This window comes from Amphibalanus amphitrite, unplaced genomic scaffold (genome assembly GCF_019059575.1).
Source record: "Amphibalanus amphitrite isolate SeventyFive unplaced genomic scaffold, NRLGWU_Aamphi_draft 001819F_arrow, whole genome shotgun sequence".
Lineage (NCBI taxonomy): Eukaryota > Metazoa > Arthropoda > Thecostraca > Balanomorpha > Balanidae > Amphibalanus > Amphibalanus amphitrite.
In genome coordinates this window covers 32,876-51,050 of record NW_024883312.1, presented here as the reverse complement: position 1 = coordinate 51,050, position 18,175 = coordinate 32,876, and the positions used below count along the sequence as shown (strand labels likewise).

Genomic DNA, 18,175 nt, shown 5'->3' with positions numbered 1-18,175 from the left:
CTGCAGCTGCGACAGAAAATGGCCGAGAGGGCCGAGGCAGAGAGTCTCAACTGGAGCAGGGCAGGATCAACAGAGACAGGTATGGAAGGGGAGGGAGAGAGATGGAGAGAGAGAGAGAGAGAGAGAGAGAGAGAGAGAGAGAGAGAGAGAGAGAGAGAGAGAGAAAGAAAGAGAGAGAGAGAGAGAGAGAAAGGGAGGGAGGGGAGAGGGTGATAATTACTAATTAGTATATCTCGAGAAAGTGACCCATGCCAATATATTACAACGCAGTTTCAGTGCTACTCTTCTATGCAATATTGCAGTCACTTTACACCAAGTCGCGCTGGTACTTTTCTATGCGTGAATGAACTCTCGGCGTGCTAGCCTTTTATGTGCGGATCCCGGCACGCGGCTCGAAGTCTCCGACCCCTTGTTCTGTGCTAGCTTCCGATGACAATATTTGACTGTATTGTAGCGACAGCCTGTCCGAAGACTGGACAGAGGTGCAATGTGCGCTACTGCATGAAAATATGAAGCATAAAATCAAGAGCTTTGTCAATCGACACATTGCATTACTTCTTAGAAGTGCACGTTTTTATCCGAGGCGTCATGGTCTGACTGCATTTTTTCTTAAAACGAAATGTTAACAATGAAATGAAATATTTTAGTAGCGTACACGGTTGAAATAATAGCATAGCGCTTTGTGACATTTGCATTCGAATATGAATCGCAACTGCACCAAACATCCTGAGCAGAATGGACAAGTACCAAGAAAGCGGAGGGTAATAAAGCGAACACTTTGAAAGCCTCGTGATTTGAAAGCCTCGTGATAATGGACCTAAAGTGAATGTGATTTAAGTTTCCGTCTCTCTCCAGTGTAATGCTTTCAGCTAATCCTTCTATGGCAGAGCTATGAATGCCTCTCCCTATTATTATGAGGACGGCCCGGCGGCTGCTGGGAGGGTGGCGTATGCGGCGCACCTGTGGCTGGACAGCGCCGGCAAACGGCTGCCGATCCGCTACACACACGACAGCTACTACGAGCACCAGTACCGGGTGCAGGACGTGTTCAAGTTCTGGGCCGAGAACACGTGTCTGACCTTCCAAATGCAGTCGACGGTGGACTGCGCCGCCGAGCGGGAGCCGGTCATGGCGCTGCGCGACGCCGACCCCACCGAGCGGTACGGCGTCGACCTCGGCAAGCCGTGCATGGTGACCTCGCTGGGCCGGGGGGACTTGGACGACGCGCACCACGAGCTGCTCGGCGTGCTGGGCGTGCTGCCCTACACGCTGCGCAAGGACGCCGACCGGTACGTCAGCACTAACGAGGAGAACCTCAAGTCGTACATACGCACCCGCGACCCGCTGCTGCGCGCCGACCTGCGCTCCCTGCACCGGTGTCGCGGCCAGACGGCCATGCTGCCGACGCCGTTCGACCTGCTCTCGCGGGCCATGATCTCGCCGCGGGCGCTGCTCGACCGGCTGGAGACGCGGCCCGTGTTCGTTACCGTGGAGCGGCGGCACCAGTACCTGCTGCAGCTGGGCGCCGCCGCCGGCCGCGGGCCCACCTTCTACGACGTGATGGCCGTCAACCTGCTGTACAAGTGTCCGGCCGCGTGGGCGGCCGGCTGCGCCGCCGGCGCGCCGCGCTGCCAGAACCACGGCTACCTGCTGAAGTCGTGCAAGTGCCGGTGCGCGCCCGGGTTCGCCGGCGACCGGTGTCAGACCCGGACGGGGCCGCTGTTCCCGCTGCAGCCCGGGTCCTTCGAGCTCAACGTGACCGCGGCGCGCTCCTACGACCTCGCCACCCTCAACCTCCGGGGCGCCGAGCTGCCCGGCGGCTCCAGCTCCTTCAAGTATTACGTGTTCGTCATCGTCAACGTCCTGCCGAAGGATCCGGAGCAGCTGGCGAGCGTGTCTCTGGTGCTGCCGTTCGACAAGGTGGGCGGCCCGCTGGGCCGTCTGAGCGAGAAGCTGCTGAAGTACCTGAGCACCACCGACTGCCTGGACGGGCTGCGGCTGCTGTGGGGCTCCGGGCGCCGCCTCCGCTGCGAGTGCCTCTCCTCTCTGGTCAACAACGAGCCGGCGGCCACTGCGCGCGTGCTGCGCGCCCGCCGACCGCGCGTGGGCCTGACGCTCATCAACTGCCTGGGGCGCACGTTCCCGGCGGAGCCGCGCCTCTCGGGGCTGACCTCCGAGTTCCGGCTGCTGGTCCAGTTCCGGGCGCCCGGCGCGCTCTCCGTGGCCGACAGGCCCGGCGCCCGGCCGCTGCCCGTCGGCGGCGACGGCGGCGCCGCTGACAACGACACGGGGATCGTCGGCGGCGGCGGCACCGGAACGGCGGCCATGAGGGGGCCGCTGGCCGGCGCCGGTCTGGGCGTGGCGGCCGTGACGGGCCCGCTGGGCGTGCTGCTGCTGCTCGCCTGCCTGCTACTGCTGCTCAGCCGGCGCAGCAGGCGGCGGCGCGGCAGACAATCGCCGGCAGACGAGCAGAGCGACACCGACTCCGGCGACGAGAGCGACGCCGACGGCGACTCGGCGTCCAGTGACGTCACCGATGACGTCACCGGCGACCCTGGCCGGGAGTGACGTCAAACAGAGTGCATGGTATGCGCATGTTTCGGTGTTGATGGGCACTCAGCGGCGATACGTTCCACCGGCCACCTGCAGGCGCTTGTTGAAACTCTGAATTAAATACTGATAAGTGACAGACTAGTCTAAGGACTAGCGCTAGACCGCTCGTTTGTCAATGAATGTGACATTGTGTACCATCATCATTAATCGGTCTAAAAGCTGCCCTGACGGCGCGCGATGGACGACCATTTTTTGTAACCAATCTAATTGCAATGCTACCTAATCACTGTCAAATCGGTTTGCTTACCTTATAAAGCGATGGGCGGGGGAGCAGCCACCACACCGGGAGCAGCCTGCTGCCCAGAACCCCGCCAGTTGCGTCTTGGTCCATTGATGTCAGGTTCCAGTCACCAGTCAGGCTCGAGTATTGGCGTCGGTTCTTCTGGTCCGTGTTGGGAGGCGCTGGCTAAAGGTACAATGTTAGTTACAGCCGGGTAATGTATCTTACAGAAACGTGGGACTGGCCCGGTTTATTTCCTTATCGTCGTATTACACTGAATAGGGATTCGGAGATGGAAGCCATGAAAGCAGGATGACCAACCGAATCATACACTGGCGAAGTGTTGCGCCTTCACAATTACAGGGTGAGCCATAAAGATTTACCCATCGAAAATTTAACTTTGTTTCAAGGCGCGCTGGCACAGCTATGTCATCTTTACGTCATCTCCTAACTAATAAATGTAGTCTGTTTTCTGTATGCTTGCATTTTTCTTATGTTACGCGCCCGAGACGCGAGAGTAATATGACACGCGGCCGCCGCACCGTCTTTTCACTTATTTTCCTCGATCACCCATGCTATAACAATGCTGCGCCGTATGTCATTTGCGGTGTTTCAGGGACTCGGTAGAGTCGGGTTTTCAGGATATTTCAGTTTGCGAAGCCCGTGGGGCTGAAGTCGGGGATAAATTGTGCCCAGCATTCTTTAAACCAAGGAGTGTTCAGCAGCCAACACCCAGTGGTGATTCCTGAATTTCAGGAGCGGCGGATGTGCGTTAAGACGATCTCGCATTTCAGGAGCGTAGCAGAGACAGTGGACGAGCATATACAAAATGAGCTACACTGTCAGGATTGGAGACAAATTTGCGACATATAGGTATGCAAAAGATGGCATACCTACGCCAACCCGTTTGGAAATAAAGTGAATTTATCGGTGGGTAAATCTTTATGGCTCACCCTGTAATTGCTTTTTCATGTTTTGTGCAATGCTTTAATGCCATCCGTAATTTATTCGTTTCAAACAATTTCAGACAATCGGAATTGCTGTCGGTTGCGACAACGCTAAACGTCGAACCAATTTCAAATCGCAGGGCATCACCATACGCTAGCAAAATAAAATTTCCCACATGTCGCCATTTCAGCTTTCACCATTCAAACACAACAGTTGGCATTGAATCAAATCTATTTATCTCGTTCTCTCTCGTCAGCAGACCCCGCGGCCCGTCCCGCCGTGGTTCGGCGTTCCACGGACCCGGGACCCGGCCGGGGGGTGTTTCCCGGTCGGGTCCGCCCGGCCGCTGATATGTGGTCACACCCACTGACCGGTCGGGTCGGGTTGGGACCGGTCCCCCGTCTGCCCCGGTCAAAGCCGTCAGAGTAACAGCTGCTGTGACAGACCCCCAACCGGTCCTACTCAGACTACGGACTCCAAATCACAGGCAGAATATCAGAGCTCCACAGACATAAAAACACCAGCCGAATTCGCCGCGAATGGCGTCACACCCGAACAACAACTAAACTCTGAGAATAATCAAACAAAATATACAGATATGTGGAATACACATGTAGGATCACATTCGAAACGCTGGCGGCTGTATGCCAGACCAATATATACAAGTACACACTTGCAATTAGCATTGGTCACCAATCACAGTCTCTCGCAATCGACACAATATTACAATTTAATTGCACGGGAATGCTGCTATGCGGTACGTTGCGACTAAGGCCGTAACTGACAGCCGCTGCTCTTCACACATATGGAGTAAAAACAAGCTCTATCGCCTCGTACCCCTTCCTGGCCCGGTGAAACCGTGAGCGGCCCATCCCAGCCGCTGTTCTCAACACTGGTGATGTAAACACTCGCTACCACACAGAGAGCTACTCGTCGCACAGCTCCACTTTGGCGGATAACTGAGCACTTGAGTTCTCGCCGGCCGCCTCCCATCGTTATTCAGTCCCCACATAGTCACCGCGTAGTCACTGTGTAGTCATACTCTTCTCTAGTCATCCTCTGCTATTGCTACCGCACCGAGCCCCTCCCAGCCCCCCCCCCCCCCCCAGCCCTGACCGCCAACAGACCCCCAGGTGTGACGTCACACACAGAGAAGGGAGGGGCAACAATCGCCGAGGTCACAGCCAGACTAAGCCCGGTCCCGGGTCGGGGAAGGGGTGGGGGTAGGGGCCCCGGTCCGTCAGGGCCCGCCGCGGCCGCAGGGAAGCGCGGCTGCAATCGGAACCCCTCAAACACAGCGTGTGTGACCAGTGTGACCCACAGCGTCCCGTCCCGGACACGGTGTGACCTGTGTGAGCCCCTGTGACCGGCACAACCGCCAGAATATAACAGCCCGGCGGTAAACCAAACGGCCACACGATACCACAAACTAGTCACTGGAATAGGCCATCACCAGCACTGCATGACATCACGACCAGCCCTCAGTGCAGCTTCAGAGCACTTGGTCCAACGAACCTATCACCGAAACCGACCCTGCCGCTGTCCTCGAGAGTCACGAATCACCATGGTAACCGGAGCAACAACGTCCACTTCATTCCGTCCATCACGGTGCTGCCATTGAGCAATTAACGCCAGCCGTTTGTCCACCACTAAATCCGGCGTGGGCACGACTGGTACTTGTCCAGCACTATTTAACTATAGCGGCCGGTACTGGTCCATCCCTATCGCCGTGTTGGAGCCGTCGACTGTGGCCCCAAATATCCACTCGGCTCGCTGCAGTCACCGTTCACATTTCCACCGCGGCGGAAGAGCTCCCGCTGAATCCCCGCCTCCCTTCTGACTCCTTTCCTCTCTGCAGCTGCCGCCAGTTCTCCGCCCCTCTCTCCAAAGCTGCCGACCGCACCTCCTCTCCCTGTGATCTGTTCATCCGTCCACTGGTGGCTGTAGGTGCCGAGGAGTGCAGCGCGACTGCCAGTCGGTGGCGGACTCCTGACCTTCCCTCCGAGTGCTGGGGACCGTTCTCAGGGCAGCCGGGGGCAGAGGACGCGTCCCAGTCCCCTGCGCACCTCGGCCTGCACGGGTCCGTACTGGACCACCTCGCCGTCCAGCTGGAGGGGAGCGGGTACCGCCGGGTCAGCGCCCACAGGGCGAGCAGGGGGCGGCCGAACGGCAGCACCGTCCACCGAGCCGAGAGGGAGGGACGACACGCCTACTCCACAGACCGCAGGTCAGTCTGCATGGTTAGTCTGCAGTGGTAGTCTAAATGAAGCAGAGAGACAGAAGTCTAAGTAAATTAATTCTAAATTAATTAATAAAATTAAAATAAATTAATTAATAAATTAATTAATAAAATTAATAAAAAATACCATAAATTAATAATAATAATAAAAATAAAATTCGGTTTATAAAGGCCGAACGATTACGTCGGGTCACGAAATAAATATATTATGATTTCTTTAAGCATCATAGATTAGAAAGGACTGGGGCATTCCACGATAGATCGACCAAAGCCGTACACCCTCATATTTTATTTTTTGCTTAAAATTGGTCTAATGGGTTGTTATGGGCGGGGAAGCCAGCTGTGCCAAGGATTTTTTCTTCGAACAACTGTTTCCGAGATATAGCCTCAGGCAATTCCTGGAGGTCACGCTGCAACCCTATGTTTGGTGGCTTATAACTCGGAAACTATTGGTTTTCTATGTTAAAAACTTTATATGGTTCAACTCGCAATCAACCAGCAAACGTTTTGGCTATCTCGGATTTTCGATTTTTGAAAATTTTGATCACGTGACATCTTGATCTTTTTTTCGAAGAGTGACCATGATATTTTCCCAACTGAAAGTCGCAATTTTGTCTGATGACGATTAAAGCCTTATCAATTGTCATTCATATGCGACAATAAAAAAGTGGCTTTCGGCCTGCATTGACCTGAGATCAGGTCATTTTTTGACCTGTCCTTTTATAAGTCAATGGCAGAAATATCGGCTACTGCACCGAAACGCATCTGACCGGTTCAAATACTTTTGAATCATGTTGAGTTAGGCTATTATTGATGGCACTGGTGCAGCTTTGTATCAGTGACCCGCTGAAAGGTCATCCAAGGTCACGCGTTGAACACACAATAATTTTCCGTTTTTGGCTGTACCTTTTGATCTAATAAAGAAAGAGACGTAGAATAGGCACCAATCCGTTTGCTTTCGCCTAGCGCCAGCTCATTTTGAATTTCGATACCGATGACCTGAGGTCAGGTTAATTTCTTGACCACCCCATTATAAGTCAATTGGGGAAAAATCAGCTCACTTATTTTTACACTAAAACGCGTCGGAATTGCCTAATATACCATGAGTGACTCCATATGCGACAAACTTTGACTACCTTGAGACCTTTTTTGCTCTTGGTCAACTGTGACGTTGCTCTTGGGTCATGTGACGTCATTAAAGGTCACCAAATGTTTTTTGCTAGTAACTCCTTACAGGTTTGAGATACAGCCGCGCGGATAGGCTCATTGTGTTCAGCTCGTCAAGGCCCATCGAATGATATGTATGATGACCTTACGGTCACGTGACCTAAGGTCAACTTTTGACCTTGACCTTTCGAGGTCAACATACACATGTTTCGATGCGGATCGACGAGAGGATCACGATGGTGCTATTAGTTTGTTCCTAGCTGAGATACTTTGAAAGTTATTCGAGAAAAACTTCATATATATATAGTGCCGCCATTTAGACTTTCTTTTACCCCTGTGACGTCATCTTTGACCTGAACTGAAATTGACCTGGGTAAAAATGGTAGACCTTATCCATGTGTACCCTGTGCCGTTTACCGCTTGTCGCTATCTTGCTTTGTTCTCGAGATCTCGCTGTCGCTCCCGCTCGTAATAATGGGAAGGTCATAAAAATGACCTGACCTGAGGTCAACGCAGGCCGAAAGCCACTTTTTTATTATCGCATATGAATGACAATTGATAAGGCTTTAGTTGTCATCAGACAAAATTGCGACTTTCAGTTGAGAAAATATCAAGGTCACTCTTCGAAAAAAGGTCAAGATGTCACGTGATCAAAATATTCAAAAATCGAAAATCCGAGATAGCCAAAACGTTTGTTGCTTGATTGCGAGTTGAACCATATCAAGTTTTTACCATAGAAAACCAATAGTTTCTGAGTTATAAGCCGCCAAACATAGGGTTGCAGCGTGACCTCCAGGAACTGCCCGAGGCTATATCTCGGAAACCGTTGTTCGAAGAAAAAAATCCTTGCCACAGCTGGGTTCCCCGCCCTTCACAACCCACTAGACCAATTTTGAGCAAAAAATAAAATATGCGGGTGTAAATTTTAAGTTTTTTTGGTCGATCTATCGTGGAATGCCCCGACTACGAGAGTTCTGCGATGAATCAAATCAATACAGGAAATGACGCACGTCGCAGTTTTCTTGCCGTCTGCAATAAACCAAAACTACGCTAGACGACACTACTTTACACCGCCACGGAACATTAAACTGCCGTGCAAAGGCCGACCTTGGGCCAGCAGCCAGTCTAACGTAATCGGTTGTGCCTTTGTACGGCAGTAAAGCGCAACGTATAAACGTTAGCTCTGTGTACTATTGTCCGTGCTTTTAGGTATTGTAGGCAGTAGGTCGATCAGTGACGCTGAATGCCGTGAGATTGCCGTCTACTCACGGTGATGTAGCCGCCGGCGGTCTCCGGCACCAGTCGTACCGCGCGCACCGCTATCCGCTCCACGAACGGCAGCTCCGTGTGCTGCCCGTCCGCCAGGCCCAGCAGGTACTGAAACGGACCGACGGCGAGACCGTCACATAGGGGGCAGCACCGTACCGACCCGGCAGTACGAAACTCGGGAGGCTCTGACCACGGGGCGGTAGGTGGCAGCACCATATGGGCTCTGCAGTATGAAACTATGCAGGTTCCAGGGGGCGTCGAAGTCTAGTTCCTACCAACCTGGCACTCCCATGCCTACGTCACCACGAGGACGCCCGAGGGCATTTACATGTTGAAGATAGGGAAATTGCCATAGTTTAGAGCCGCCTGAAGGGCAACCTTGAGATAGATGGTAATGTAAATGTGTGCTAATATGATCATCAACATGTTATTTAACCAAATCCAGGGCCAATTAATCGATAACCTGTCACGTTTTCCAGTGGTGATGCGCTAACGTTCGTGGTTCTTGCAGCCAATAAGGGTGTTTCATAGTGCGATTCAGCCGCAGTATCGACTTTAATGCCATAAACCGCCACGGAACATACGATTTGCAGCTCCCTGGCGTGATAGCTGCCAGTAGGGCTCCGGAGTCGGAGTCATGAAGTCGGTCGGAGTTGACAGTTCTGACCTGAGTCGTCGAGTCGGAGTCAGAGTAGATTTTAAAAGCCTGGAGTCTGAGTCAGTCACCGAAATTCGATCCCCTCCGCAGACCTTTCAGGGTTCCGTAGTCGGAATTGTAGTCGGTCGGAGTCGACAGTTCTGACCAGAGTCAGTGTCAGAGTCGATTTTGAAAGCCAGAGTCGGAGTCGGAGTCACCAAAAAACCATTGCCTCCGCAGACCTGCTAGGGCTGTGGAGTCGGAGTCAGTCAGAGCCGACATTTGAAATCAAAGTCAGAGTTGATTTTTGAAAGTCTGAGTCAGAGTCGGAGTCATCAAGAACCCATCGACGATCCGCAGTACCATGCAGCAAGGGCGCTGCCGATCGATGCCCCTGAATTGCCTATGAATTGAATGAATAGATGACAATTAATTAGGTAGGTACCTTCTATCATTCATCCCCTGCCACTTGGAGGACTTACTTTAAGTAGAAAAAGACGCACTATTTTGTTTGTTTATTTATTGACAAATATTTTTTGAGCAGTTAGGTAGGGATACAGACACAAAACACAATGATAGCACCTCGCTGGTGCAAATAATTGCTAGATAGATGTTGAGATGTGTTGCCATTGAAGGATCTACTGATTTTCCTGGCGGCTCTCGTTTTCAAGTAACTACTGGTCTTGTAAGATCTCTTGATTGCTCACCGTCTGGCGTCTTCCAAGGTTTTCTGAAACCTAATCAAACGTTACCATGACTGCTTTTTGATTGCATGGCGCTTGCTGGTTCTGCTTAATTGGTGGTTCTTGCGTCTGATCCTGTTGCTTCATGTTCCATCACATCACATTAAATTTATAATGGAACAGACACTTCTACCTTTTATTCCACTATCAGTCGACTTGCTTTTACCCCTGTGGCCTGCTCGCCTTTTTTTCCACGCTGGAATCTATCAATTATTGAAAAAGCCCGGATAAAAAAGCAAGAAAAGTATGTCAAGTCAAATAGTTGAGACAGTCCTAGAAAACCAGAAAAAAAATCAAAAAGCCTGTCCATCTCACTTCCCTCACTTCATAACAAAAACCAGGCAGCAAAACATGCGAAAGAGTCCTTAGCAACGCCCTAGCAACGCATTTGTCTGAAGTGCGCAATATGTGTCACATCTGGAAAATTTAGTAGCTACCTGATTATTCAACTAGAGTTGGACTATATCAGCTAGGCTTTTATATAAAAATAAGTGTTTGCTTATCGAATTTATAGCAACTGGTTGCTTAACTTCGAAATAATGATTTATTACAGAAAAAGCTTGTTTGCGACATATTTGTAGAGAAACAACGGAAATAGCTTTGACTCGTGCGCTATTCTAGTACATTTTTGGTAGAAAACTTCGTCCAACCTTATGTTTTAGGGCCTTGGCAGGTTCTGACAAACCGGGCGGTAGGTGGCAGCACCGTACAAACTCGGCAGAATGAAACTCGGGAGGTTCTGATGACGCGGCGATAGGTGGCAGCACCGTACATACTCGGCAGTGAAACATCGCAACTCCCACAACACGATCCATTCCGACACCGCTCATCAAATGTAACAGTCATTCCCACAATTCCACATTTTTTAAATGTGGGCTGAAATAGCAATTGTGAACCGGAACAAATTCATGACAGACTAAATTACGAGCAAACAACCGCGCCGCCAGTAAAACCGCCAGCGCCCTCTACTTCCATTCCCCGGTCTGGCGTTTCCCGTGTCTGTCTCTGCCTCGTCCCCGGGCCCCCGCCGCCCGCGTCTCCCCGTGCCCCGGGGCTAAATGACTCACCCGGAGCACCTGCGAGCGGGTGACGCCGGCGCGGATGATGTGCAGGTGCAGCAGGCCGTCGCTGAGCTCGGCGCCCGGGTTCAGGTGCATGTCGCCGCTGATGTGAGACGGCAACGAGCCGTACACGAGCACAAACTCGCCTGCAGCGGACCAATCACCGGGTTACACACCTGACAACCGACCTGGGGTGAATGAACCGACGAATGACGAGCGAGCGCAGCTAATAGGACGGGAGACATACAGAAATGTACCATAAAACCAGGCGCTAGTGTCGAGACTAGCTCAAGGCAAGAGTTCATAATCTGTTCTAATTTGATTGAGTAGGGCGCCCGGATTTCAAGGGATATTGGCGCAAACAGTCGGCTACAATCAGCATAGGTCAACAGCTACCGATAATGTGCGTACCCTGTATGCAGGCCCAGTCGTCGGGCGGCGGCTGGTCCAGCGGCGGGAACTGGTGGCGCGCCACTGCCGGCTCCGCGTCTGCAGAGCTCAGCCGGCGCCGGCCGGGGTCCGACTCGGCCGGGGGCGGCACCTGCCAGACGGGGGGGGGGTTCAGGCAGGGGGCAAAACACTGCACAACAGTCCGGGCGGAGAGGTACCGCAGTCACCATCGGCTATGTCAGCCTACCACGTCCATCAGCACAGGCTTTCTGGACATTCAGAGGCCGCTACCGGTATAGAGGCAGTCTACAGAGGCAGAAGCAGTCCAGGGAGCCGCCGCGAGCACGTCTGTAGCGCGTGTCTGCACCCACCCGGGGGCCGGGGGGCGACCGGTCCCTCACCTGGTCCAGCATCAGCTCGGTGAAGACGTCCCGCTCAGAGGCGGGCGTGGTGGGCGCGCCCTCGGAGACGGGCCGCCGCCGGCCGCCGGCGGACGACGAGCCGCTCTCTGCCGAACGGAGCGACGGGAGGTCACACGCCGTAATATCCTCCGAGGTCACACACTGTAAAACCCTCTGAGGTCACACACTGTAACGCCGTCTGAGGTCACACACTGTAACACCCTCTGAAGTAGCACACTGGGGCAGATTAAGGGGGACGGCCGGTACGGTCCAGTGTTGTTCTGCTGTCCTCCCTCCCTCTCCCTTACCGATGGTGATGGCTCTCTCCAGTCGGGGCCGCTCTATCCTCCGCTCCTCTGTCCGCGCTCCAGTCCTCTCTCCGGGCAGGTAGAACACCTTGCCGCGGTAGGTTTTCAGCGTGAGCAGCCGGGCGGCGGCCCAGACGGTGAAGCGCGCGCCGCCCAACACGCGCAGCCGCTCACTCTCAATGTCAATGTCGGCCAGAAGACCCCAGCCCAGAGAGAGAAACCCCACCAACTCCTGGGGAGAGAGAGAGAGAGAGAGAGAGAGAGAGAGAGAGGGAGAGAGAGAGAGAGAGAGAGAGAGGAGTGGCTGTCAGAGAGAGGGAGGCTCGTGGGGAGAGGGGCACGATTTGGGACGAGCCATTCTGAGTTAGGTGCCCGACGAAGAATGGGTAGGGGTCACTAGGGCGTGTTACACCGACTCAATTCGACATGTTAAAAAAGACTCCTTTATTTTGGCACGACTAAAGACAATAAAGTAAGACGGCATGTCCAAAGAACTATCGAAGGCTGTCAGTAGCACCTGTGTAAACAAAACTGGGCGCAACCTCCGAGCGGAATGGCGAATAACTGAATCCTTAATGCTGAATCGCTACATCTCTTCAGTGATCAAAGTTCAAAAATACCGAAACATGATGTTATCATGATCCGTATATACACACCAGAGTCCCAGCGGATCCCGGGTTCGTCCGTGGATCCCCGGGTCCGTCCGGATCCCAGGACCGTCCGTGGATCCCTGGGTCCGTCCGGACCCCGTGTCCGTACCTCTGTCTGTGTCCGCACCATCATCAGGTCGACCTGCAGCTGGAGCCGCTTGGCCAGCGCCAGCGAGGCCGTCAGCACGGGGTTCTGCATGAAGGCCGGCCTGGCGACACGGGACGGGGCGGCGCGGCGCGGGTCAGACGGCTGCACGGGTCAGACGACTGCACGGGCCAGACGGCTGCACGGGCCAGACGGCTGCACGGGTCAGACGGCTGCACGGGTCAGACGACTGCACGGGTCAGACGGCTGCACGGGTCAGACGGCTGCACGGGTCAGGGCAGCCCCGGCGGCGTGCCGCGCCCACGGGACAGCCCGAGCCGGACCGTGTCTCCTCGCAGCTGGCCGAGAGGCGTGAGATGAGTAGCTCTACTGTAATAGCGAGCTTAAAAAGGGTGGTATAGCTCGACTCGACGTTTTGGGGTCCGTGAGATGTATGCTGGAGCTTGGCATGTCCCCTCCCCTCCCCAGCATGAAACTCACAGTAGGTTGCTGGCGTGCGCCACTGAGGCGGCCATGCCGTTTCCGGATCCGGCCGGCACCAGGGCCACGGGGAAGTCAACCCATCGGTGCCAGTCGGCGCGGCTGAGGATGCCGTTATACACCTGGACAGACAAAGGGGGTGAACTGGTCAGCGGCCCGGGTATACACCCGGGTACAGAGGCACAGTTCGACACAGGTCACACTGAACAGAGTCTGACTGATACAGTTCAACTGCCTGCTGGCTGCTAAAGGGATTGCTAAATGGTCTTTGGATATCGTTAGGCACTGGTTATAGCCAAGGATGGCCTTGTCTTAGAACGTTGTAAAGCAAACATTTCACTCCCAAAATGACGTTAAGCCCTCTGAAGCATGACATCACAGTCGCCCCTCTAATGACGTCATGCTCCATGTGTCGGATGACGTCACTGACCTCGTAGAGCAGGCCGTCGCCGGAGACAATGACGACTGCCGACCATTGGCTGAGGTCGGCCTCTGCCGCCAGCTGGCGGGCCTCGCCGGCGCGTGACGTCACCACCACCTCGTGCGGCGCGTCCGACTCCGAGAGGATGGGCAGCACGCGCTGACCAAACACCTGTCACACAGGGGGAGGGGACGTCATATGGACAGCTGACCGAACACCGGTCACAGTGGGAGGGGACGTCATATGGACAGCTGACCAAACACCTGTCACAGGGGGCATTGTCACATGTAGCAAATCACGAAACCTTTTCTTTTGCGCGCACAATCGTCTCAATTTAGAACACATCTCTGCTAGAATTCGGTAGAGTTCTGCTAAAGTTGCTAAAAGAATACAGTCCTCAGCCGTGTCACGTACCGCCCCCTTCCCGGTCGAACCGTCAACTCCCTGATGTTCTCAGTGCTCAGGCGCCCCAGCCACCAGCCCCCCCCCCCCCCCCGACGGCCCGCCTGGAGCCGCCTCTGTCGCCGCCCGCAGCGGTCAGTGCCGGCTCCCACGACGTTCTATATACCGCGGCTCCCGCAGCCCTCCGTCAGCTGGGGCGGAGACAATCGGCGCCGGGCCGCTGCCGAGTTGACGCCACCGTCCATCACATGGGACGGAGAGCGGCCGACCCACCGACCGGCCGCGGTGACGTCACCACTGATGACGTCATTGTAACTACTACACAGACAATATAAGGGACCCTCAATGGTCCCGTCCTACCACGGAGGCAGGTGGGTCAGAGCTGTATTTGGAGGCAAGAAATACATCTAATTCACTAATACAGCGAGGCATTGTAAAGAAGTGTTATTTGTCCCACACATGTAATACAATGTTTCCAAATCTTTCCAAACGTCTAGAACAGGTCGGCTTAGCTCCATTATGTCCCTGTAACTATATAGGGCTCAACATATCGCTCTTGAATCTCCCTAGATCCATCACAGGTATTTTTCCTGGGCTCTGATTAGCTCCTCGAGACTCCCCAGCCATCCCCAGCTCTCCCGGTCTCTGCCCAGCTCTCCGTGGCTCCCCGTGGCTCACGCTGGCTCCTCACAGCTCATAGTGTGGCCGTGGACGGCTCCGTGCGATATTGCCGCTGATAGGCCGTCCGTGGCTGCGCTAACGCACCACAAGGTCGGCGGCGCGGTCTCTGGGCGGGGCGCAGGATGGCACGGAGACGGGCCCGGCACAACCCGGGTCTCGTCTCGGGACCGCGGGGATCTCAGCTCGCACCGGCTGGTCCGTGCCGTTACGGCCTGTAAATTCTGTTCAGCACGTCACCCTGAGCCTGTCATACATCCAGTTGTACGGACTGAAATCATAAAACGGTGTGGTTCAGTGGACTCAGGACCGGGTCAGATAAGAGCACCACTGCCTCTACCTCTTAGCCAAGAAAGTCTCTCCCCCTCCCCCTCCAAACGAGCCGAATGCCCTCCTCTTGCGACGGCCCGCCCGAGGCACCGGGGAGGCATCACGCAGCCCTCCCCGGCCGGGGAGAAAACCCTCAGCTCTCCCCGGGGCCGGGGCGGTAGTGTAGCGGGTGCACCGCCCGACCTGCCCGGGCGGGCCTGGCGGCGAATAGGAAATATGCTGTTTTTTTCTTTTATTTGTATGTTTGTCATAACTTTGAATCATTTAGAGAGTGCCTGTGTGTTCGTGTGATCATTAGTGTGTATAATAAACGTTATAAAAAATAAATAAAAAAAAGAGCCGAATGCCCCCCCCCCCCCCCAGCTGTGGCAGCCCTGCTGCCTGGCGCTGTGCCAGATAGGACCCACACGTGACCGCGCCCCGTAGTGACCTAACTCAGAGGGGGAGGGGGGCTGATAACGACCACACGTGCCGAGCCGCACACAGCTGTCGGTGGCTGCGGGGCCACCACAGCGATACAGCACACATTAGGAAGAGGGGGAGGGCGGGCCGGGGAGGGGTCATAGCCCGGGCTATAATATATCGGTACATTTCAATACACCAATGAAGTGGAGAGCATAAATTGGGCTGTTAGATAGTGTTGACAAAACTTGCTTGGCAGTTGGCACACAAGAATGCCACACGTCAGTAACTGACAATCACAGCGGCCGAGCTGATGTCACGGAGATTGCGGCTGATATGACGGAAATATATCGTACACTGAGCTCGTGTGGTAGGTACGACGGCCTTGAACTACTCGGCTGTTGGCGCTGGTGGTCCCACATAACACGGCCAGTGTAGGTGTGAGCGATGGATCACCCCCGACCGAGGCAGTACAGCTGGAAGGTGACGTACTGACACACCTAATGGTCAGCGGGGCTCACCGCAGTGGTACGGCCACCATACGGGGACAGACCCAGTCACCAAGGCACCGCCTGGGAACGGTAACATGGCTAGAGGATATAACGGACAATGTCCAGCGGGCTATCATACGCGGCTCCACATTGTGCGACACTCTGAGCCAGGTCCGGTCTGGACCAGCGAGCGGGGGCTCCGAGACGCGGTCCCCCGAGCCCCTAAACAGCACACAGCACCCCGTGTTCCCTCACCATGTGCGACAGCGCAATGTTGCACACCGCGCAGCTGGCATTGTGCTTTATTAATCACAATGTTATCAAGGAATGCGAGGTAATTAACATTAGCCAGTGGACAATAATGTCGAGAAGGGGCTGCAGAGTTTAAATAAGAAATGGTTCGTGTCGCATTGTATGTGACTTAGACCTAGCGACACACTGCCTTTAAATCAACTGGCCACTTGGCGACGCGAGGAGAATCTACTCGACAAACGAATTATAATCCTTGCAGTGGTCAAAATGACAAACATACCAGCGAGTGGTAATCTGGTGCGGTACTCGTCACTCAGTGAGTGCTGGGTTCGCAGTGTCGGTCTGTATCGGTACCTATCTCGGAACCCGCCCCTGTCCACTGACGTACCGAGTTCTCACATCGGACCACCCCGCCTGACCGGGGCCAAAGGGCGCCGCAAAAACGGATCCCACAGTCATACACAGTCGGAAAAGTGCTAACCTATCGGTATCGAGTGGGTTTTAGGTCAGTTCAACAAATCATTTACGCAAAGCGTAGTCATGGAATAAGAACGTTGCTGCGCAACTATTAAATTTGCCCCACATTGTCACAGAATGCTATGGAAGATTTAAAGCGATTTAGTGAATCACGTGTCACCATTCGCTTGGCTTTCTGACCTTATATCTGCTGATAAACCACGTCTATCCTATCAAAAGCTGTCACCGCAGGCAATCAGTACTATTTAACAAGTACCTCACACTGTATATCCTCGAGAGCTAAATGTAGCAAAACACCGCCGTTGAAGGCTTTTCCCAAAACTCGTGCTCGAACGTTCAAACACCCTCGAAGTAGCTCATTCATCATATTCCGACACAGGCCGAGCTGTGCACTTTCTGCTGGAGGTCACCGTTCACAGAGCCCGCCCGTCTACCAACGCGATCCCGCATCGTACTCGCGTGGTCCGGTGCCTGAATAAGCCACAAATAACCAGACCAAGATGGACAGCGCCGATAGAGCATTACAGGTGATTTACAACCATTGCCCTGGTGAGATATTTCCGTTGAATGGAGCATCTTGTTAGCAGATTAGCTAAGCCCGCGTTCCCAGCTCCCGGTATCGGGTGCTACCCGTCCGTTTCCAGATTCCACGTTTGCTTAGTACCAATTATACCGTCATCGGATAGGTGGGACGAGTCGCAGCCCCTGCAGCAAATGGCGGGTACCCGCGTGCAGTCACCGGCAGGCTGAGTATCATACACGTCAGTCCGAGGACCGCCGAAATCAATACTGTCCCATACGGTGTCCGGGACACACAACTACCCGGCCGACCGGCCCTGTGTACCGGTACCCAGTGACGTCAGCAACACGCCGGTGACGTCACTGCACCGTTCTGTAAGCCACCGTCGGGCAAATCTGGATTACTTTACTAAGCATCTGGCCCGGACTGTGCGGTGGGGTGGACCAGCGATGGCTGGGTAGGAAACGAACTGGAACGATGGTGCTAAATGGAGTGAAGGCTCAAAACACGGTAGTTGCACTGCACTGCACCTGAGCCACTGATCATCGACCACCGTTTGTCCGTCATCGGCCGTGGCTAAGGTGCAGCATCATATCGGCTCTTGACTAAACGGCGCGGTGCCGGCCCGGGCCCCGAGTCCCCAGACAGAGCTGCACTGCTCGCGACTCCAGCTCGGTAAACGAGCCACGTCACGCCAGCCGGCTGGTGCGTAGCCGGATCCCAACTGTCGCAGCTGCGCCGCGGATTGACTATGTGCGCCGCAAAGGCGGTCCTGGACAGCACGGCACGGCTCCCATCAGAGGCCTCCCATCTGTTCACAATCCTCCCAAACCATATTATTTCACAGCACCCCACCCGTCAGCAATATCGGGCGGTTTTCAATACAGACAAAAAGCGAACGATGCTGAGCACGTTGCCGTTTTACAGACCTACACACGGTCGCCACCCGTCTGACCGAGTCTCCGTTGAT

The 18,175-nt window shown here is 54.3% G+C and overlaps 1 protein-coding gene across 5 annotated transcripts in view; it reads right to left on the bottom strand.

Moving 5' to 3' along the window:
- Positions 1-3,994: 3,994 nt before the first annotated feature.
- The window catches only part of LOC122375328 (sphingosine kinase 1-like), a 39,872-nt gene continuing 25,691 nt past the window's right edge, over positions 3,995-18,175 (bottom strand). For all 5 annotated transcript variants that reach the window (XM_043354644.1, XM_043354645.1, XM_043354643.1 and 2 more), the window contains exons 4-12: positions 13,663-13,824; positions 13,233-13,354; positions 12,756-12,855; positions 11,997-12,228; positions 11,689-11,795; positions 11,309-11,438; positions 10,904-11,043; positions 8,457-8,564; positions 3,995-5,889 (exon numbers count right to left, since the gene is read on the bottom strand). In XM_043354644.1, coding sequence (XP_043210579.1) covers positions 5,803-5,889; positions 8,457-8,564; positions 10,904-11,043; positions 11,309-11,438; positions 11,689-11,795; positions 11,997-12,228; positions 12,756-12,855; positions 13,233-13,354; positions 13,663-13,824 — 1,188 coding nt within the window. In that variant the 3' untranslated portion in view covers positions 3,995-5,802. The remainder of the gene's footprint in view (positions 5,890-8,456; positions 8,565-10,903; positions 11,044-11,308; positions 11,439-11,688; positions 11,796-11,996; positions 12,229-12,755; positions 12,856-13,232; positions 13,355-13,662; positions 13,825-18,175) is intronic.